Source organism: Papaver somniferum, unplaced genomic scaffold (assembly GCF_003573695.1).
Source record: "Papaver somniferum cultivar HN1 unplaced genomic scaffold, ASM357369v1 unplaced-scaffold_107, whole genome shotgun sequence".
In the NCBI taxonomy this organism is placed as follows: Eukaryota; Viridiplantae; Streptophyta; class Magnoliopsida; order Ranunculales; family Papaveraceae; genus Papaver; species Papaver somniferum.
In genome coordinates this window covers 13,383,603-13,406,735 of record NW_020619603.1, presented here as the reverse complement: position 1 = coordinate 13,406,735, position 23,133 = coordinate 13,383,603, and the positions used below count along the sequence as shown (strand labels likewise).

At 34.5% G+C, this 23,133-nt stretch overlaps 3 protein-coding genes across 3 annotated transcripts; 2 read left to right on the top strand and 1 right to left on the bottom strand.

The window, feature by feature from the left end:
- Positions 1-327: 327 nt before the first annotated feature.
- Positions 328-2,832, top strand: LOC113328110 (proteasome subunit alpha type-1-A-like). Its single transcript, XM_026575202.1, has 3 exons — positions 328-356; positions 631-909; positions 2,727-2,832. The coding sequence occupies exons 1-3, from the start codon at positions 328-330 to the stop codon at positions 2,830-2,832; spliced, it is 414 nt and encodes a 137-aa protein (XP_026430987.1).
- A 5-nt stretch (positions 2,833-2,837) lies between these two features.
- Positions 2,838-6,398, bottom strand: LOC113327664. Its single transcript, XM_026574817.1, has 7 exons — positions 6,182-6,398; positions 5,884-5,976; positions 5,487-5,645; positions 5,026-5,190; positions 3,748-3,801; positions 3,498-3,644; positions 2,838-3,396 (listed from the first exon to the last, which is right to left on the bottom strand). Exons 1-7 carry the CDS (start codon positions 6,371-6,373, stop codon positions 3,037-3,039), a joined length of 1,170 nt encoding a protein of 389 aa, XP_026430602.1. The 5' UTR covers positions 6,374-6,398; the 3' UTR covers positions 2,838-3,036.
- Positions 6,399-18,998: 12,600 nt separating this feature from the next.
- LOC113328109 (leucine-rich repeat receptor protein kinase EMS1-like) lies at positions 18,999-22,910 on the top strand. Its single transcript, XM_026575201.1, has 5 exons — positions 18,999-19,004; positions 19,286-19,351; positions 21,433-21,781; positions 21,943-22,302; positions 22,477-22,910. The coding sequence occupies exons 1-5, from the start codon at positions 18,999-19,001 to the stop codon at positions 22,908-22,910; spliced, it is 1,215 nt and encodes a 404-aa protein (XP_026430986.1).
- Positions 22,911-23,133: the final 223 nt, after the last annotated feature.

Below are 23,133 nucleotides of genomic sequence, written 5' to 3'. Positions count from 1 at the left end.
TCAGCATCTATTAGTGTTTCGTACATACCCAAAGATTCAATTAGTAGTAAACTCACATGACCTAAAGGCATACATATTACATTCACATATATTGATATCACGAAGTTTTTGTTGTAAGGAATAACCAATTACTCTTATGAATAATTACTTAATTAACTTTGTTACATCGCGAGAGTTGTACTGTTGCTCATTAAACCTTTCTCATGGAATGGGTATCAGTGATGTTGCCTTTTAAATGCTTAATCTTCCTTTCCAGATGTGAAATTTTAATTCTACTCTTGCTAAGGGTACTTGAATATGGGTACTTGAACATGTTTGTTTGCTAATATGACATACTTCCCTCATTCCCTTGGCAGGTTAGTGAACTTCCATACTATGACTACATATTATTTTGTACTTTTAGATTTCTTTGTTGAGCTGCATTTTATTTAATCCTTGTGTTGTCATATGGAAATAGTAGTCATATTAGTCTGATCTTTATATATGATTAGCTTGATTCCTCTTAGTTTTGCAAAACTACACGATGGACAATGAACTGAGTACAAACTATGCTTGTAAAGTCTTGCATAATAGGTTTCTTTATGGACAATGAAATGTGTATTATTAATTCTCTTTGTTGCATGTTTTCAGCCAGAGGTCATGGAAACATCCATATGGTGTTGGTCTGCTTGTTGGAGGGTTGGATGAATCAGGAGCACACCTCTACTACAATTTCCCAAGTGGGAACTACTTCGAATACCAGGCCTTTGCTATTGGGGCCCGCTCACAATCTACTAAAACTTGTTTGCAATGCAAATTTGATTCCTTCGCCAACTCTACCCGTGATGATCTGATCAAAGATGCACTCTTTGCAATCAAGGAAACTTTACAAGGAGAGAAACTAACAACTCAATCTGCACTGTTATTCTTGTTGGTCTTGAAGAGGATTTTCACATTTTGGATCAGAAAACTACGCAAGAGTTTATCGAGTTGTTAGAGATAAGGGAAGACGTGCACGTGCAAGAAGAAGCATGCCTCCTCCAGCTCCAATGGACATTGGAGATCTATAAGAGAAGCGGTTGCATTGCTTTGAAGTGGTGCATTGCGTTGCTTCGATTATACAGAAATGTTTATAGGTAGAAACTGAACTCAGGATGACATTGTTAGTAATGGAGAACATCTTTGTTCAATGCACACTTAATGTCTCTTTCATTGTTCAATGCGCAATTGATGTCTCTTTCAGTGAATTCTTGGCCTGAAAATTTTCCAGGGAACTTTTGACTAGGTCACCTGATGATTGACTTGACTTTTTTTAGTTGCAAAAATTTAGCAACGGCCTACAAATGTTGCTAAATTTAGAACCAGAATACTAAAACCGGGTCCGGCTAAGATTAGTCGTTTTAAGTGTTTTTAGTTCTAAATTTTGCAACTGCTATAGAACAGTTGCGAATCTTCCATTCCGCAACTGCTCGAGGCTGTTGTGACAAGAACATAGCAACACCACCCAGCTGTTGCTAAACCTATTCGCAACGGCCGTAAACGTTGCAAAGTGAAAGAAAAACACAGTTGGCTGAACCGAAAACCGTTGCGGAAAAAATTTCGCAAAGGCTCTTGAGCTGTTGCGAAAAAATACAACGCCACATTTCACAACGGCTGTCTGCTGTTGCAAGTCCCTTTTGCAACAGCAAGCAGCCGTTGCTAATCCCGAAAAATGGTGTAGTGTTTGTTACAATGGGTGATACCTAATTCAAAAATAATAGACTCATCCTACTTATAGATGAAACCGGTTTCATCCTAGTTTAAAATGGGTGAAAGCAAATTCAACCCAATTTAGTATAGGATGAAACCGGTTTCATCCTAGTTTAAAATGGGTGAAAGCAAATTTAACCCAATTTAGTATAAGATGAAACCAGTTTCGCCATGTCTGTTCAACTCAATCTAGCACAGGATAAAACCTGTTTCATCTAATTAAGATGAACAAATTTGAAATCAATTGCAATCAAAATACAATTAAGGTTAAGAAATTTACCAATTTGAGGATATTCTTCATTTCTTATCTTCTAAAATCGAGTTAACATAAAACCCTAATTTGAGAAATTAATTAAATTACGCACACAGAAAATCCATTTTGATGGTGGTGTTGATGATACCTATGATGGTGTTGTTGGATAAAGTTGATGATGTCGATGTTGGTGTTGGTGATTTGTGGAGGAGATAGAGATGGTAGAGGAATATGTTACTGGTTTGATATTGGAGACGATGTAGAAAGAAGACGAAGACGATGGTACGTGCTGTTTGGTAATGGAAAATATGAGGTGCAGAAGCTGATGGAAAACAAGAGCTTGTAATGGCTTTTTTAGATCTGGTTTCTGTTTGAGGCGACGGAGAAGACGAGAAGAACATATCAAGTAGCTTGATTTAAAGGGTAGTTTAGTCTCTTTCAAACAAAAAAGAGTACTGTCCATTTGATCCAGATAAAATGTTTACCGGTCCGTATGACCGTGAAAAAGTACTCTTTTGGCTAAATAGCCCATTTTCTCAAGTTTTTATTTATTACGATCTTTGTTGTTTTCATATCAGTTTCTCTTGTTACTTTGAAAATGATTTTATGCTTATTGGTTGTTTATAAAACTTCTTCAGGCGTACATAGGGATAATTAACGTGAATTTGAGTCCCCTTATTTAGTAAGTAACTAACTTCCTATCGATGCTTTACAGTGTCTGCTATATGTCTATGTGGTCATGCAGATACAAGTATGTCACAGCAGCCATGGATGTTTTTGATAAATGTGAACGAATACAAACTCATTTAAAACCGTCTGTGTCCGATCTGAACGCCATTGACACATTTTAGGTGAGTAGCAGTTATTGGGAAGTTTTTATTTTGTGCGGTTTGTTTACACTGCTTTTATGGGTGCTCTGTCTCATTTGGAATACAAATATACTCCTACAATTTAAGATAAAAACAACAATTGAAGAAAGCTATATGGATTCATATAAATGCTTTCTTATTTTTGGTTACAAAAGCTTTTATTTGCACACCAACAGCTTTCACCAGTCAAGCACAAGGTCCACCAGGTCCTCCATACATAAGGACGTGGTCTTCAGAATATTTCCAACTTGCATCGTAAGACCCTTTACAATCAACTGAAATTGGACCTTGTTGAACAAGTATCCAATCTCCCTCGACCTCGTTTGTATAATTAAGAGATGCATAATAACCAACATGATTGGGAAAATCATCCAGTTTACTACCACTAGCCATTTCTGGAGCAATCCCATCTTTCCCAGACCTTACACGACCACCCCAGTAAATATACTCTGCGCCTAGATGAAACAGGGTGAATAGATCTTTTGGCCAATAACCAACTTTGACAGTTTGGTCTATTATCAACCACCAGTCCCCGGTTTCAGGGTCCTGCAGTGTAACACAAAATGCTTAAAACTTTGGAACTTATTATTCTTGTGCAACGATTGGGAAATACACATTTCCACATATCGGTTAGGTTAGTTACATACCATATGTATGCTCGAAAACAATTGAATCTGCTCGCCTGCAATGACGGATGTTTTGTTGAAGTGCAAAAAGGGAGTATATGTTGGGTGGAGTTGCACAAATCCAGGACAGAGAGTATTATAGCAACCTGTCGTGTAACCACTATCACTCTAATACAAAACATTAAAAATAAGAAAAGCATTATAAACCTCTCCCAAGCTGAACCAAAATGTAACAAAGATTAATATAAATGTCATTTCTGTCAAAACTTACGCTCCAATATGTATAAGTCCGAGTCGCATTATCACCATACAATCCTGGGTCTACCTGGTGAACGTAAGTAAAAATAAAAATAAAAATGCTAGTCAATTCATAATAAGGAAATCACAACTAGAGGTGTTAAACGAGCCGACATAGTTCAGCACAGTCGATCAAAAGGCGGCCGCGTGATACATAGTGTGTTGTGACGTGCTCGAGAGCATATTGCGGCGTGCGTGGCACATCTACCTTATATTTTTCTAAGTAAATATTTTGAAATATTTAGATATTATATGTGTTATTATTAAAATAATTCGACATAACGAAGATAGAATGTCAACAAATGGTAAGAATAAACACACGAAGAACAAATACGGTAAGAATAAAAACTCGTTAATGAAATATACTAAAAAAAAGTGTTGTGTTGTATTGTTTCACATCGTGCAGTGTTTTATACATATTTTTGATGTGCTTTTCTCGCGTGTTGTGCCACGTTCTCATCCGTGTCACGTACAGTGTTGTGCCACCGTGTCGATTAGCCTGACCAGCACAACACACTAAAGTAACGTGCTGAGCTAACTCACGTCCTGGGTTGGCCTGTGCTCATGCTAGCACGGCCTAATTTACACCTTGATCGCAACATCGGATCAATACCATTAATTTTTATTTTTTTTGGTTTTTTATTGATGGATAGAGATTGTTTTTTTTTTCCGTGGTAATTATATAATTGCCCCTCCTTTTCATGGGCTTCACAAATACCTTGATAACACAACAAATATACCCTTCTCAATCAAAAGCCCATCAGGGATCCATTAAAAATTGTGCAACATTACAATTATACCCTTCATATATATTTATTAATTTAAACTAAAATTCAGTTTTCAAAGGAAAGAAAAACAGAAAGGAGTTTGAAAGTGTGGCCGTTCTTCATCAGCTGAGGAAGAATTTTTTTTCGAAAATATATTTAATTAACCCTTTTTTTCCAGATCAATAATTTTCTTAGAATTCACGAGTTATTTTCGAGCTGAAATTAAAAGTCATTGACTCATTGTTATCATCACCTAACAATTAGCCACCGTACTAGAGTGATATCGATAAAAAAAACATCATTTTGCTAGTAATCTGATGCAGAATCCAGACCAAATTAGTTATTGGTTTTTATTTCATTGTCATTATATGTTCACACCCAAAAGGGGACACAACCAATTTCCTAGGTGTAGGATCTAGACGATAGTTTGTCCAAATTGTTGATATTTAATTTTGAACCAAATAAATAGAGAAAATAATACTTACTGTCCATCCAAATATGATATAATTAGCATGTTCTATCGGGCCTGCTACAAGTTGAATTTCAGCTCCACTAGATTGATCAGTGTTTACTTTGGGATTCCATACGTTTGCTAAACCACTGGCTCCAAAGTACCGTTCGCCTTTTTGTTGAACAGTCATACCTGCAAACTGATAATCAACAATTTTCGCAACCAATAAAATCAGTTGAGCGTGGTATACAATACAGTGAAACTTTTTAAAATAATACTCGTTAAAATAACAATCTCTGTAAAATAATAAAATTCTTTAGTCCCAGTTAGACTTGCACAGATAAAATTTCTTCTCTTTAAAATAATAATCTCTCTAAAATAATAATTTTTTCCGGACCCAAAACTATTATTTTAAAGAAGTTTTATTGTATATAAAAAAATTCATCACTAATAAGTTGATAACATAAAAGACAATTAGAATTAGACATAGCATACATATTCATCACCAGCAGTGTTGGATGAGGAAGATAAATGTTTGGCTCGGATCAGATCTTCTTTAGTTGTCCTACGAATAGGAACCGTTCTTTTTGGGCACCCTTCGATTTGACTCATCAGTGTTTTATGTGGTCTTGTAGATACCGGTTCGTCTATTTTCTGAAGTGGGACTCAACCATTAGATAACAATTACAAATATGAAATAGAAAATACTTCCCCCATCCCTCAAAAATGGGGCATTCATTTAAAAAAGATTCATGGGGCTTTCCTAAAATGAAACTCAACCATTAAAACATGTTTATTGATAATAATTTCCATATAATAATTTCCTTGTTCTCCTAATTAAACAAGAAGTGAGCAAAATAAAATGTAATATGTTGAGAGAAGAAAACATTACCGAGATAGTAATTGTACGGTTTTTTAACAGAGGATGATCAAAGGCAGGTTGTTTGTGGAATTCGATGCAATCATAGATATCTCCCCAACCAGTCTATTCACCATAACAAACAAAATAATTCAACACTAATCTCATTTAATTGTTTAACTTAATTTGTAGAATCAATATATTACAAATTATTCAGTCTGATCTTGGTCGTGAATATCATACATGACTTGGCCTCATATCTATTAGAAGAATCTCTGACTCTGTGACATCAACAAATGAACAAAACATATATTTCTGACCTAATACTTACATGAATTGTTTTGATAGGTGATTTGTTTAGAATGTTGAGTTGTCTTTCCAACTCCAAATCCTCTTCTTCCGATAATCTACTCGCAATATCCCTTCCTCCTTCCACTAGTATAACTACATGATATGCGAGAACCAGTCCCACAAAAAATATTGTCTGAAAGCTACCAATCTTTAGACCAAAAAATGAAGCCATGAATTGATGAATATAAATAAAATAATTTGATTAGAAGAGGAGAATCGTATGGAAAATGCAATTGCAGTCGGATTTTATAAAGGACTGACTTTGTTAAAACTTGGAAATGTAATAAATTTTTGATATTCCTTTGGCATTAATATTTTGATACTCTTCCATATTAGAATCTGGCATTTATGACTCGATGTTTTTCCTTTATGTTGTGGTCTGAATTAACAAAAACAAAAAATGAAAAATGTATCTTTGCTCTGCTTCCATACGAGAGCACACTGATCGTGAGATGTCCTCCAAGTTCCTTGGCTCTCTATCTCTTGACATTGTCTAGTTATCTGTAAGGATGAAGGCTTGCTTAGTTGAAGCTTACCAGTACTGCCTTATTCATAGAGTTAGCCTGACAGTTGTCTTTTTAGTAACTGCATTATTTGAAGCATTATTTGAAGATATACTTGGGTTCCAAAACAGGATTGGGCTCATTAGAAATAGGAAAGCAACAACTGTAAGCGCAAAAAAAAACACTAGGAATTACTGGTTAATCCAGTTTAGAAGAACCGTTTAGTGTATAGTCCACCACTAGAACAATTTTAATCACTTGTCCAAAAACATGTTTTTGGACCAGATTTTTTACTCGCTCGTCCAGCACACGTGCGAGACCTTATGCTGCCTTTTCTTAAATGCCTAAATCACCCTCCGTTTATAATACCGATAGAGATGATATACTTCAGTTCTACACGAATAAAGTGATTTTCGTTAAGGTTTTCAAATCGTTATTATGGTAAGTTAATTTCTAGTATTTTTTTTACACAAAATTGGTTAAAAAAGACCAAAATCAATAATTCCTGGGTGAAAAGGACATTTAAATTTTGATACTGTTTAAATGGACAAAAATTTAAAAATAGCTAGGATATAAACAGTTTCATCCTACTTATTTTCAAATACTTTTTCTTATTTTTAATTTACATCAGGATGCATCCAGTTTCATCCTTGCTATTTTTTAAGTTTAAGTCAGGATGAATCCAGTTTCATCCTCGCTATTTTTTTGGTGTCCATTTCACCCGTAATAATTTTTACTCGTCTATTTGAACCATGTTTTAAAAATATTTGGACAAATGACCCATTTTCCGTTTTTTTTATGAGTTTGATCAAATTGGATATGTTTTTCTTTTTGTGACTCATAGATTGGCACCTTGTCTTTTTTATGAGTCTCCAGGTACATATCAGTGATGGATATGTATTGTAAGACAGTCTTTCTATCAGTACACATATCAATATGTAATGTCAAAAACAGTATGTTCTTACATGAATTTTCCTTTCGCAAAGTAGTACATGCTATTGTGTACCAAGTACATATGTATTGAAAACTATGAAAATACTTATTGACAAAACCCCAAAATATTATTGGACTAAAGTAACAAAGAAAAAGAACATTTTCACTTTTTCCTTTTGGAACATAGTACATCTAAATATGTATCTAAAACTATTAGAGCTTCTCCAATGGAATGTATGTGAAGATAAATGTCTAGGTCCACATTGGATAAACATTCATTTTCCTAAAAATCTTCTCCAACCCAACTTTTTAAATCAATGTGAAGATGACATGACTTAGTTTTTGTTAGACATTGTCAAGGTGAATGTCAAGTTTTAGACATTCATCTTGACAATGTCAGGCTATCCTATTAAGCTTTTGCTTCCTAAAATTAATTCCAATATATTAAATAGTCCTCTGTAGGTGTAATAAAATCTAAAATTTACTAAAAATAAAGAATGCATTTAATTCATAAAAAATCACTTACCACACCATTGGAGATGAAATGTTTTTCCCCCTAAATTTAAGGAAAAATTGGAATGAGATGTCTTAGTTGGGTTGCCACCTAGCAAACACACACAACCACCATTGGAGAAGCTCTTAGTAAACAAAGACCCCCAGTACATCTAAATATGTATCTAAAAGATACGTTGTACATCTATACATGTACCAAAAGCAATCAGTAAATAAAGACCCTGAGTACATCTTAATATGTACCTAAAGCAATAAGTAAATAAAATCCCTGAGTACATCTTAACATTCCTGAGTAATTGGGGGCCATAACTTCCAATTGGGGGTTATGCATTACGGAAAAAAAAGGTCACCCAATTCTAATTTGGGTCACCCCTTAAAAAAATATTTTCTAAATGGCAAAACTGCCCTTATATGGTTAGTATTAGGAATTAAGTGTATTAAGATTAAAATCTGATTTTAGGAAAAAAATTATGAAAAATGTGTTCTATGTGTTGAGAAGAGGAGGAGTTTTGAGAGGAAAACCTAGGATTTTTACAAATGGGTGATTCAAGTGGAGAGAATGAGATTGGTGAAGCTTCAAATAACAACAATGATTTTGTTGATGGTAAGACTGTCTCAACTAATGATATGGGTTGGATGTTTGATGAGGAGATGTTGATAGAGGAAGGCATGGATAATGGTTGCAACGAAGATCCCATTTCTCAAGATGAAGGAACCAACACTCAAAATGAGGAACCCCAAGGCCAAAACAATCAGGTAAACTTCCTATACTCTTCAAATTGTCGGAATGGTGATCCAAGTGGTTGAATCATCCACACTATGGAACAACTTAGAGAAAGGGTCGTCAAAGTCGGGGGGTGTATACCCAAACGACTCTCTAAGGTTGTCAGTATATTGACACTACCAGTAACGACTCAAACCTGCAACTTTTCCAGGTTATGAAAAATCGTTAGGATAGTGTGCTAAACATTGACGAACCTTTTTAACTAGGTCACTTAGAGTCGTTTTATTGTTTTGTTTACACATTGACGACTCTAAAAACAAAAATCTCTATAAAAAGTAACACTTAGGGTCGTCATACATGTAGTCATATGAAATGACGATCCTAACTATCAATTACTAATTTCTTTTAGAGTCGTTAGTTTGATTAGTTATATAAAATAACGACCCTTGCACTAGATTCTCATAATTTTTGATTTCATAGAATCATTTCATTGAATCGTAAAAGGCATACATCTCGCATAGCGTTGCATTGAAGGAAATGAAATACAATAGATAATAAAGGTGCACTGATACACTTAATCATATATGGCGTAGTTATATCTAGTGCCTTCCAAGATAAAGTAGCAATCGTGGAGATCAAACTTTTCCCCACGAAGCTCCTCATAATAGCGATACGCCTTCCCCAACTGAAAATGCAAATATACTTAGTTAGTATCGATCAAATCTTTTTATAAGTTTTACCTCTTGTTCAAATCCTTACTCTTACAACACTCAACATATCCGGAAAGGCTTCCCTAACATCCTTAAGTTCTCTTTTCAAAATATCACACTCGAATTGTATCTTCTGGAAGCGTTCCTTGACTTGTTTCAAAGACCTTGAGTTGCAATTTCCGTCCAACTCCACAAAAACGATGAATACGCGGTTCCACCAAGCATCCGATGTTTCATCAATGTCTTTGTCTAGACTTTCAAAGTGGTTAGTGACTGTTTTCCAAGCTCTTGTAATGGCACAATTATCTTCATTATTGAATGGAGTCATGATCCAGGATATCCAAATAGAACTTTTCCCCCATCTCTAGGTTCTTCTCTAAGTTTACCACCTCGAAGAGGAGGCAACATCAAATGAGTAGCGGGAACGTGTCTCGCACTGGGTGCAATATCTGTTCCACCCTTCTTAACTCTCTTTACCATCTTTTTCTTCTTTTCATTCTCTTTCTCATCCTCAACAGTGGTTTTACTATCGTCACCATCTTCATCCTTTTCATCATCATTACCTTCATTCTCTTCCTCCTCATCATCATTATCATCACCGCCATTATTACCTTTATGTTGTTCCTCCTCATTATCATCATCCTCATCATCACCACTACCATTACCTTCACCCTATTCCTCCTCTTCTTGCTCTTCTTCTTGTTCCTCTTATTCTTATTGAATCTCTTCTTCTTGTATCTCATGTTCTACACCCTGTTCCTCCTCTACTTGCTCTTCTTCTTGTTCATCTTCTTCTTCAGCACTAGTGTTAGATGAAACAACAAGAGTGTCTGATTCTGACGAATTGGACAACTTATTACCTTTGTCTATTGGTTCGGTGATAGAAAATGACACCTCACTCGGCCTTCTTCCGCGCAATGGACCGGCAAGTAAATATTTATCGTTGCGGGGAGGTTTCGAAGGAGGAGTTATCGTGATTTCAACCTTGTCTTTCGTTTTCTAGTCACTACATTCCAAACACGAAAATTTTCTTTATAAGAAATCAACTTTATCTCTATCAGTTAAAGAGTCGTCAATGATATGCTCTAACAAAATAACGACTCTAATTTATAAGGTAACGACTCTTTGCAAAAATTGGACAGTGAGGATGATTTTGGTCCTTAAAGGGTCGTTAAAGATTAAACTTGGGTCGTCAAACAAGTAACTGCCGACCCTTTAAAAGAGATGACGACTCTAGGGATTATAGATTACTAACGACTCTAGTCTAGGGATTATATACTACTGACGAATCTATCGTTTTCTCCAACAGAAGGCAGTTCAAGTTCAACCCAGAGTCGTTAAGCACTAATTTGGGGTCGTCAAACTACAGTCGTCATCTTCAACCTAATATGGCGACGACTCTATTCTAGGGAAAAAAAAGTCGAAGTAGCAGAACAAGGGTCGTCATATTTACACTAACAGGTTAACGATTTTTCATAGAAAAAGCATGCAATGTAAGAGTCGTTAGGGTATTATTTCTTCGATGCTAACAACTCTCACTCTGTAACTTCTATTTTTCAGTTACCAATCTCGATTACACAATCAAAAAACAACCAAAACATCGAATATTAGGTGGGTTTAAGTTCACGTACCCTCTAATTGGAGCCATTCCCTTTTTGGATTTCGATTTGCTTGCTTCAGGAGCTCTTCGCACGTACACCTTTGCATTCACCGCATCTACAAGATTAGGAATTTGAAGTGCTTTGCGAGCAGTTTGCTTTGTTTTAGCCATATTTGTAGAAGAAGTTAATCGTCGATTAAAATTTTATCATCGACGATTACGCGATGAATCGGTTCGAAGAATTTTCCTCGGTGGAGGTGGAGTCGTTAATGGTGGAGGTGGAGAAGAGAAAGGGAGGAGAGGAAGATGAAGATAAAAGAGAAACTGATTTTCTCTTTGATTTAATTAGGGTATATAGATTAGGGCCTTAATTAGGATAGTTAATTAGTGAAGGGTAAAATAGTATATTCATATTGCGATATTTACACCCCTGAAAATTTTGGGGGGCAAACAAAATTCCATGGCCCCCAATCGAAAGTTATGGCCCCCAATTAAACTAGGCTTAATATGTACCTAAAGCAATCAGTAAATAAAGCCCCTGAGTACATCTATATATAATCCAAAAGCAATCAATAAATAAAAACCCTGAGTGCATCTTAATATCCACATCAAGGGTTTCATCTGTAGGATCATATGAAAAAATTGCTACGAAGGATCAACAAAAATAAGAATAAAAACATTATACATATTGTATTGTATTTTATAAAATTAGAAGTAATACCATTTTCTTTTCTTTTTTGGAAGAAATCCCATGTTTCTTTGATGTCAGTTATTAATCGACATCTTCTTCTTCTTTTGGTTCAGAAACAACAGATTTATTCTTCTTTGATTTAGGATCAGAATTTGGAGTATTTTGTTCTTCAAAATGATATTCTTCTACCGGTTTTTGGGAGAAGAATCTCGTATTATGCTAATTTTTCTTAGTAAACTAGGGTTTTGTTTCTTGCGATTCCTCAAAAATGAGATTTTTGATTTCATGTAATTTCTTTGTTGTAGAACTAGGTTTTCGATGATCATCACGTGATTTGATTTGTATATCTAGGTTTCTGTGGATTTAACCGAAAAAGAAACATGAAGACAGAAGGAGAACGAAGACAGACGAGGAACGAAGAGATTTTGAGAGAACCGTGTTTCTATTCACACGAATTTAGGGACGCAGAGGATATCACACGTGAATGGTGATGGGAAGGGATGTAAATTACAGTTTTTAAAAGGTTTTTGTACCTCCGGTTAATTATTTTTTGCCGCTGGATTATAGGTTAAGTTGGGTCGGGTTTGCAGGACCAACTAAAAACCTAGGAATTACTGATGAGCATGTAAATTCTACATTTTATACCCATATTTATATTAGCTAGGATTCAATATTTTAGTTACTAATACTATTTTAGTGCTTTTTTAGAAAGTACAAGTGAATTCGATCATCCAACGAATAAACAGCAAAATGTGAGACTTAATGGTGTTTGCGACGAAAATGGAAAATATGTTGGCCTGGTATTTCTATATATCAGCAGCACTTATTATGTTGGCCTGGTATTTCTATATATCATCAGCACTTATTATGCTGGCTTGGTATATCCATGTATCAGCAGCCGGGTCGACCTGGTATCTCCATGTATCAGCAACCACAATGATCAAATATGCTGGCCTGGTATTTCTATATATCACAACACAATGATAAATGAGGTTGGCCTGGTATCTCCATGTATCAGTAACCACCATGATGAAACGGGGTTGGCCTGGTATTTCCATATATCAGCAACCAGTCTAGTTACCATGACAACAGAAGGGAGTCGAAATGGTGAATATGAAACTAAAACGGTGTTGGCGTAAATTTACGTATAGCATGAACAAAATTGAGTTTCCAAAGGTATCCGCATTAATTCTTGAAGCACCTGCTACACTTCCAAATTCAATATCCAAGATTGTTTCCTTAGTGGCACACCTCAATCGGGTAATGACATGCAGAAGAAAAATATATGGGGATAATTAATTGGTGTTAATTTATTAATGAGAGAATATTGTGGTTGTCAAGAGGGAATCAGTATTCAATGTGAAAAGATTTTGCAAGATGGTATATGGCATGACAATATATTCATGAAGTATTATGGGATCCACATACATGCAACTCTCACTCGGAAAAGGAAAGAAAATAAGGAAATGAAGTGGTATTATGGAAAACGAAAGAAAATAAAGTAATGAAGTAATATTATTTTACTTACCATTATTAGTGGGAGTGAACTATATTAAACATGGGCACGAGATTGTGAACATGCATTTTGGTTGGTGGTCAAAGATACATGCAAGGGAATTAATTGTGATTGGAGAAAGAATTATACTTCTTACTTTAATTATTGACATGCAAAAATTTGATAAGGAAAGAATATATTATTCTCATGTACACTTTAATATGTTTGAAGTGGAGGAACCATAAAAAGGGTGGAGTGGCGTCTGTGTTGTGGGGGGGCGGCTGCAGAGCCATGAAGCGGAGAAACAAGGGTTTGCAGTTTTGATTTCATTTTTCTCCATTGTTTGCTAAATTGTTTGTTAGGGTTGAGATGAAAACCAATTTAATAATATAGACTCAACAATGATATTTCTAATAATAATTCATTGATTAGTAATTTCTCTTCATATAGCTTGGTATTTAATTGCTCATGTGATTTTCTAGATTATTTATGCTTTTGAATTGATATTTCATGCTTCGATTAAATCCCTAGACGTGGTATGCAAGGATAGATAGGTAATGCTTTAGAATCACTACCCTTGAAGCGAAGAAGATTACAACGGAGAAACTATATTTGAGAATTTAACATACAATCTTCCGAGACATGAGATTGGTTTCAAAATTGTCTTGAGTAATAAATAGAGATTAGTAGAGTTTTATATGATTGAATTGGTGAAAATCGAAAACCCTATCAACCCTTTCCCATTATTGTTTGAATTATTATTATTTCATTTTTGTCCCTAATTTCTGAAAAATCATTAAAACATTATCTATTTGATTATTTTGTTTTGGTATTAGTTGGTAGAGTATTTCACACTCCCTGTGGGAACGAACCGCATTTGCTATCTATATTATTATTGACCTGTGCGCTTGCGGATATAACTGGGTTTCACATAATCATTAATTTTGGTTATCTAAAATCTACATCAATTACTGATTAATCCAGTTTAGAAGAATCGTTTAGTGCGTAGTCCAGCACTAAAACAATTTTAATCACTCGTCCAAAACTATGAGACTTTTTTTCCTGTAAGTATTTGCATTCCTAGTATCTCATAATATAATTGTTATATTCAAATTTGTCTCTCAATTCATTTGTTGTTGTTGATTTTGTTTAGATTTTTAAATTTTACACATCAAAGGTACGTAAAAATAAAATGAGATGCAACCGAAATATTTTTGGTTATTGAATGACTTAAAATGAGCTGATTTTTCCTATTATTATTTTGCTTCTCCATGATATCTACCTAATATTGCTAATAGGGTCTGTAAGAGTTGGCACCATCAACTTGCTTATTAAAGAAGGAGATAATATCAAAAGCGTGATATCTACTAAGTTTCAAACTGTACATATCAATATGTATCCGATTTTCACATAGTACATATCAATAGAGAAGGAGAAAGTTTCTTTACGAGCTGAGAAAGCAACTCATTCCATTTTACCTCCAACCATTTCACTACCACTGGTAATTTATCTATTTTTTTTGTTTAATTTAGTAGGTGATAAGCTGGTAGCTTAGTCATAATTAATGGTATTTTAATGTTTGATTTATTGTGAATGATGTTCTGCTCTTTTGTTCATAGACAAATGGTGGATTGGATGAAAAATGTTGCAAAGCTTGGTGTGATTTTTATCATGCAGATGATTATTGAGATTCATATGCTGCTGGTAGTAGTCATTGCTATATTAGGATCTTTTTTATAGTCGTCATTTTCAATATTACTACGATAGCAATCTTTTATAGGTGTAGTTCTCCGGATTCCCGATGTCGAATCATTTGGATTAGTTTCTATAACTAAAGAGTCCATAAATTTCGGTATGCATGATACAGTAATCATACTTAGTGATCTTGTTATATCTGTTTACAATTTATAACCTTTTTGCATGAATTTTTCTGGATGATTTTGTTTGTTTACAGTTATTTAATATAGTCACTGAGGTGTATTTCTAAATCTTGTTTATATGTTGAAACTTCCCAGTTTATCAGCTCTTGGAGGACAGCAAAGGAGTGGAACACGTAACTAAGTATGCACGTCTTGTTTATGTAGACAGCACCAGCCTAGAGCACTTTGAACTCAGGTCAGTTATAGGTTTAAATAGTTTACCTTATCTCCCATGAAAGGCCCTCAAAACAATAAGAACATGAGGAAAAATGAGACATGTTGAGATGAATCAGAACAACCTAAGGCCAACTGTATGTTCAAATAATTTACCTTAGCTCCATCTAGTAAGATTAATTGGCATCCGTTTTCTTATCAGTACATATCCATGCCACTTATGTCTAATGGAATTTTGTTTGACAGGTGTTAAGAAAGCACCATTTGGAAGTTAGTGTCTGTCTTCTATTAGGTGATTATAAAAATTATGTCCAGAATTTTTGGTTGAGTTATTAAAAGGATGTTGTTCTCTTTCCCTATAATTGATTACTGTGTTATTACTTGGAGGATATTACTAAATCAGTTACATACGAAATGCTATATTCAAAGAAGAAAAGACGGAATTAACTTTCGGCAATTAAGGTGAAGGAAGAAATTCTTCTCTGTAAGCGTCGTATCGTTCTCCAGACATAGCTAGAACTTATTGTTCCTAAATAGGATTTGCACCAACAACTAGATGCACTATGAATTTTCACACAAAATATGTAACTCAAAACTGCTATAGGTTTCACTCAGTACATATCGATATGTGATGGGTTTTCACATAGGTACATATCAGTATGTGCTAAAGTTGGGTTACGTTTTAGTTCATATATGTATGTAGTGAGTACTGAATACTTTTGTGAATTATCGGGTCTTTTGGATCAAATAATATATTTATTAATGCACTAAGGTTTTAGTACACATTGGTATGTACTAAAGAATCATACATTGGATTCTGAGCATATAAATACGGTTAGCTTTCTTTAATCTATATGTCATATGTATTGGATTTCGCTCAGTACATATCAATATATACTACGGTTACCCAGTACATATAAATATGTATTATATTTTTTTCACGATGTCTCCGAGCTGACAAAAGAAGCAATGATCCTGAGCTGTTCAAAAAATAAAAAATACGGCTTGGAACACCATTATTTCTTTACTTCCCCGTCGTAAATAAAATATACGACTTGGAACACCATCATTTCCCAACCGTTTTTGCGTTCTACGGTTGGGCCGACAAATTATCCCAGCCGAATAAGTGTCAGTTGCGGCTGGGATTTGATGTTTTCCTGGCCGTAATTGGTTCTGAAAACAAAAAAAAAAAATCGAAAAAACTTCTGGTTGGGAAAATCAAGCCGAAACATGGACTCTCGGTTGGGTCGACAAACTATCCCAGTCGTAATCTTGATTCACGGTTGGGAATCTAAGAACTCCCAGCCGTAAGTACTTTCAGAAACTGTTTTTTTTTTTTTACCCGAAATTCATCGAATTGGAATTTTAACCATTTAAAAGAAAAATAAATGGTGGGTTTTCTTATCACCATCATTTCTATGATGATCATCATCTTTACCATGATCTTTGAATGAGAAGGAGAAGAAAATAATTTTTAGGTTTTCTTGATGATCATTATCCTCATCATGATGAAATTATGCTCATCATCTATTCACAATTTATGAATGAGAAGAATAGGATGGGGAAAAGATAATAAATTTAGTTTTTTTTTTATCTGCATCATGATGAAATCATGATCATCATCTTCATCATGATTTGTCAACGAAAAGAGGAGGAGAAGATTATAGATTTAAGATTTTTTTTTATGAATAGTGAAATTTAAGGATATAATAGACATTAGGAATACCATGTGATAAGGAATAACTTCATTTACTATTCCATGACCCAAAAATGCCCCCAAAAGACTATTGACTTCAAAACCGCAATAATAGGATTCTTTTGCAATACCTAGTAATGTATAACGTGATAGCTCTTTTCCAAGAAAGTGCTACGTGAAATATCGTTTATGAGAAAAAAAATGAGCTGGGCCACTACGTTTTCAAGGAATTAAATTGAACCATGTTTTAGGGTATACAAGAAAATTTTAGGGCATACAAAATGATTACCATAACTAGGATGTGGTGATAAGGGGTATTCAAGGATAGATAAGTTACTTAGTTACCCTCAATGAATTTATTAATTTACTTTTCTATTATTTATTTTGTCATTTAAACAAAATATTTAATTTTGTTTTTTTTTTCCTTTTTAGTTTTCTCTTTTTCCTGTTTTTTAGTTAATTTTTTTTTTAACTTGAATTTTTCTGGTTTTGAAGAAAACTAAAAAAATAATATTTTGAAAGATTAAAACTTTTTATTTTAAAAGCATATACTCCCTCCGTCCCACCATTGAGTGACCTATTTGATTTTAGATTTTGTCCCACTAATAAGTGACCAACATCACTAATCAAGGAGATATTTCTAAAATTATCCTTTTAGTTAATTATAAAAAATATAAGAAATATGCATAATTTGATAGGCATGTTTATATTCATTATGTTGGTGTTTTAAATGCTTTTCAATGGTATGAAGTTTGCGAACATCCGTGGAATAGTTTGAGAGATAAATCATTTCTAAATTTCATTAGTTATTATCCATAAGGTATAATTGTAAAAAATGCTTAAAAGTACTCTTTTTCTTGCTTGCCTTAAAAATTGTGCAAACTTAAACTAGGTCACTTAATAGTGGGACGGAGGGAGTACTATCTTTTTAAAGAAAATACTAGAAAAAAAATCAATTTAAAATTTTTCAAATTTTTACTTTTTTTTAAAAAGAAATAAAAAGAAAAAAAATAAATAATTAAATAATTTTTTAAAATATTTAATTTAAAAAATTTAAAAGAAAATAAATTTAAAAAAAAATAAAGAAAAATATATATAAGGACAGTTTTGGCATTAGTAAAAATTTTGGATAAGGAACTTCTAAGAATTACTATCTAATAACCCGATTTCATCATTACATGGTATGCCCTAAAATTTTTAGATATGCCCTAAAACATGATTTATTAAATTAGGAAGAGAATGCTCAGAAAGTAGATAATCATTATCTGATAATGGGCCGCCTGGGACATAAATGTCTACCAAACAGTAGATGGTTGTTGAGACAACAAAGAATGGTGTTTTCTCTGCCGTTTTACTTCTCTTTACCTCATCTGCCGCTTTGTTTTAACCACTCCGTCGTATGAATGATTCTTCAGCTGATTTGAGAAACAATGGGCACCTACCTATAATACCCCCAACATTTTGGTAAATTCTTTTATTTTGATTGAGACTCTCACCCCTTTAAGCTTGAGGTGTAAAATGTGCCGGCGCGGCACAGTCCGACCAACGAAATCACGTGCTTAGCGTGTCGCGTGCTGGGTTGTACCAGGAATTCCGACGTTTTATACCGTGTTAATTGGCGTGCTATGCTGTGTTGTGTCAGAAAAATAAACGTGTTGTGTCTTGCTGTAATATGCTAGCACAAATATTTATGTTTTCCAAAGTAAATTTTTTTAAGATATGTTAGTTAGTATATGTATTATTATAGCAATAAATTAGCATAAGAAAAATAAAATGTTAAAAACAGGCTAAAACAAATATTCTTTACTGAAATATGCATCTAATAGGATACCTAGGAAAATGGCGGTACTGCTAGAACACATACTATTATTTAAAAGTAACTGACCACCTATTCCTATCTATATGGTATTCCTAACAATCCTTCTCTGTTACTGCACCAAGTGGGATGAAGCTCAATGAAAATACAAGTATTTCACAATTTAACTCTACTTATATTGTTCATCATATATTTACTTCCCAGGTAATCTGCTTTTTTAAAGTTTATAAATCTTAGACACCCAAACCTCTTTTAAGTAAGTTTTCAAAGTTAATTAGGTCCATAAACTTCTAACATGATATCTGAGCAGGTATATGATAATAGGTACATTCAGTGTACTGTAATATGGAGATATCTTGAGGACTATCTTGAAAAGGTAAACGTAGAAAGTTTGTGTAGGTGGTAGAATTTGCTCACATAGTTTTCTAGAAAGAGAGGTTAACACCAGCACCAATCCACTTATTTAAGTGTTAGATACTAGTGTTTGAAATATTTGATGTGACTTCTCCTCATTTCTTTTTCCATCATGAGTTCCAGTTGCAACCCACTAGGTAGTGTTCAATTCAATTCATGTTTGCATATAGTGTGTTGAAATAGAGTATGCATGTATGAGATGCACATGACAAGGGCTGGTGCACGATTCACAGTACCTTGCCATTTCGTAACCATATACGTAATTTCATCCATCAAAATCTTATCTCCAGAAATTTCAGCTAAAATGATACTAGGATCAGAGAGAGATGGAACTAAAAGACCAGATTAGCCAGCTAGAGAGCGACTGGATTGGAAATATTAACTAACGTGTCTGTAGTACTGCTAGTGAAGTGCAACCTAGTCTAGTCAATGTATGTATTCTTTGAGTGGATTTCTAATTATTGAGTAAGATGGTGTTCTTAGAGTTGTAAATAGTACTAAGCCATTCTGCATAATCACTCATCAAACAAATTATATTAAGTTAATTCACTTTCACTTAGTCATGGCCTCATTCGATAAGAATACTAAAGTAACATTATTTCACTTCCTATTTATTCATCTTTATTTCTTGGTATTTATTTTTTCTACTGAAGTAACGGCTCATGGATGCCATGAAGACGAAAGAAGGGCTCTCCTCGATATTAAGTCCGCTTTGTATGATCCTTCAAATCGCTTGATTTCCTGGGGAGAAGGCAGACAACATGAACCCTGGTGCAGTTGGCATGGAATCAGATGTTCCAATGATTCTTTTTATGTCATCTCCATCGACCTTCGTAACATAGATCTTGAGAACTACAAAATTGGACAAGACGAAAATTACAAATTTGAACACGAAGAGTTTATACTCAGTCGGCCACCAAACACTATGTTGCAAGGTAAAATCTCTCCTTCCCTTTTCAACATAACCCATCTTGAGTATCTTGATCTTGGGTAGAATGATTTTCAGGAATCCGAAATCCCGCTTCCATTTTCTGTTCTATCAAAACTCGTTCACCTTGATCTCTCTTTCTCCAACTTTTCAGCATCCACTCCGGAAAAATTCTCCAACCCAACATCTTTACAATACCTCGATTTGTCTTGCCAAGGATACTTTTATTACAGGACCTCCTGCTTACAAACATCTTCAACCAAGTGGGTTAGAGGGTTACTGAATCTCCGAGTACTAAGGCTGAGTGGTATTTCTCTAAATGAGGCCACATCCGGACAAGAAGATGTTGGCGAAGATATATTGCAACTTCGTAATCTTCGGGAACTTGATCTCTCATACTGCAACATATTTAGCCCAATTTTCCTCCTAAACCAGTTTCACAACCTTTCCCGTCTATCCTCCCTCAAAATGAATAACAACTATATGGTGAATGGCACCCTTTTCAATACAGGGGTGGTTTCTCCATTCCCAGCACAGCTTTCTAATTTGACTTCACTCTCCAATCTACAGTTATCTCAGTGTCAACTAGGTGGTGCAGTTCCTCAACTTCCTCAACGAGGATGTTTAAATATCCATGGCCTAAATTACAAAAACTTTGGATATTGTACACCAAAGTAACTGGACCAATTCTTCCTTTAATTTCAAATACCCCGGTTTTGGCCACGCTTGATGCCTCACTCTGTTCAATTCAAGGAACTCTACCACCTCTACTATTCAACCTTTCTCAATTGCAGTATCTTAACCTCGGTAGCAATTCTATAACAGGTGATATTCCTTCTTCAATCTCAAATCTAAAACAGTTATACTCTTTATACATGCCCAGCAATAATATCCAAGGTCCCCTACCAAATTCAGTATGTGAGATTTTTCCTCTCCGAGAGCTTGTTTTAGATAGTAATAATATAACAGGAACCATACCAAGTTGCATAAATAAACTCCAAAATCTTAGTTACTTTAGCATTTCAAACAACACCTCTATTCAAGGTAACGTTTCCCTCATCTCTTTGATTAACAATTTAAGTCTAACTCACCTGGATTTGAGTTTAAATGTGCAGCTAAATGTAGTTATAGATAAACACTTAAATCTGTACCCTAATCTTAAACCAAAGAAATTAAAGCTGACATCTACCAATCTCAAAGGATCTCCTACATTCATCTGTAATTTGACTGGCCTTGTAGTATTAGATTTGTCTCGAACTAATCTAACAGAAAGTGTCCCTTCTTGTCTCTTCAAACTCAAATATCTCAATGAATTACATTTAGCAAACAACATGTTTTCCGGTATTCTACCTCTTCCACCTCGGAATCTTTCAGCTTTTGATTTATCAAATAACCAATTAACCGGTGAAATCTCAATAGAAACGGGGAAAAGACTATCGAATGCGAAGATCATCCTTCTATACGGTAATGAACTGTCAGGCCAATCCCATTTTCTATATATCCCACGGAATCTTATGGAGGTATTCTTGATCTCTCCAACAACAAACTAACCGGGTGTATACGTACTAATATATGGCGTGGGAGTACACTTGCTTCTTTAAACCTTGGCGCCAACAATCTCACAGGAGTAGTTCCAAAAGAGTTCGAATTTGCAAAAGATCTGCAGATTCTTTTGCTAAATGACAACCATCTGGAGGGTACTATCGATTCCATCAGCGGACTTCACAACTTGGAATATCTCAACTTAGCTAATAACAACTTTGGAGGTAGTATACCAACTGCTTTGGGTTCACTAGAGAATCTTAATGTCCTTTCTTTAAGGTCAAACAAGTTATGTGGACCAATCCCTGAGGAGATTCTTCATTTGCAGGAACTCTGCGTATTAGATTTATCCCTGAACAATCTCTCGAGCAATATTCCTACGAAATTAGGAAACTTGAGTGGATTAACAACAAAAAATTCTTGTTATTGGTTCTTCGATGTTGGTAATAATTAACTGTCACTGCTTGTCAAAGGGACAATGGTACAAGTTAAGAGATTTTATGACTAGAGCTCTGTAGTCGATCTATCATGCAATGCTCTTGATGGAAACATTCCTAATGAGATTGGTTTGGTAAAAGGATTATCTTCATTTAACTTGTCCCATAATCATTTTTCAGATGTTATCCCAGAAAACATCGGGGACTTGTCTGCTCTAGAGTCTTTGGACTTAAGTTCCAATAGATTGACCGGACATATCCCACAATCTTTGACGACAATTGATACCCTTGGAGTTTTGTACGTTTCTTACAATAATTTGAGTGGCAAGATTCCAAGAGGAACTCACTTTGATACACTGAGTTTGGATGGTTCCGCTTTCAATGGGAACAATTTATTGTGTGGTTTCCCAACAGACAAAATTTGCAAGGGGGATCATAATACTAGTACCAGTGTTGGTATTGTTGATGAAGATGATCACGATGATGTAAAAGGTACGTTGTTGTTGTCTGCTTTTATTTTCTTGGGATTTGGAGTTGGCTTTTGGCTTTTCCGAGGAAAGAGAAATGGTGGTTTCCATATTGGAGATTTGTTAACCATATTGCTGCTAGAATAGTGGGAGTAACAGATTATGTTCAAAATCACTGATTGTAGACAATAATATTGTAACTTATATTAGTGATTTTTTTTTATAGTTATAAATAATTATAAATAAGAGTTATTTTGTAAAAGGGTAATATGTTTAGTGTTTAATTAGGGTCTGGATCCTAAAAATTAAGTTGATGCGTTAGGATCGTAGACTAACAAAAACCATTAAATAATTGTTTGTTGACTTTTGT

Coding starts and splice junctions, on each gene's coding strand:
- LOC113328110 (XM_026575202.1), top strand. CDS start 328: ATGACATACTTCCCTCATTCCCTTGGCAG. Junction 357..630: donor TTCCCTCATTCCCTTGGCAG/GTTAGTGAACTT, acceptor GCATGTTTTCAG/CCAGAGGTCATGGAAACATC. Junction 910..2,726: donor CAATCTGCACTGTTATTCTT/GTTGGTCTTGAA, acceptor GTGGTCATGCAG/ATACAAGTATGTCACAGCAG.
- LOC113327664 (XM_026574817.1), bottom strand. CDS start 6,373: ATGGCTTCATTTTTTGGTCTAAAGATTGGTAGCTTTCAGACAATATTT. Junction 5,191..5,486: donor ACACTGCTGGTGATGAATAT/GTATGCTATGTC, acceptor GTTGATTATCAG/TTTGCAGGTATGACTGTTCA. Junction 3,397..3,497: donor TGTTTTCGAGCATACATATG/GTATGTAACTAA, acceptor GTTACACTGCAG/GACCCTGAAACCGGGGACTG.
- LOC113328109 (XM_026575201.1), top strand. Junction 21,782..21,942: donor GAAGATCATCCTTCTATACG/GTAATGAACTGT, acceptor ACAATCTCACAG/GAGTAGTTCCAAAAGAGTTC. Junction 22,303..22,476: donor TTATTGGTTCTTCGATGTTG/GTAATAATTAAC, acceptor ATCATTTTTCAG/ATGTTATCCCAGAAAACATC.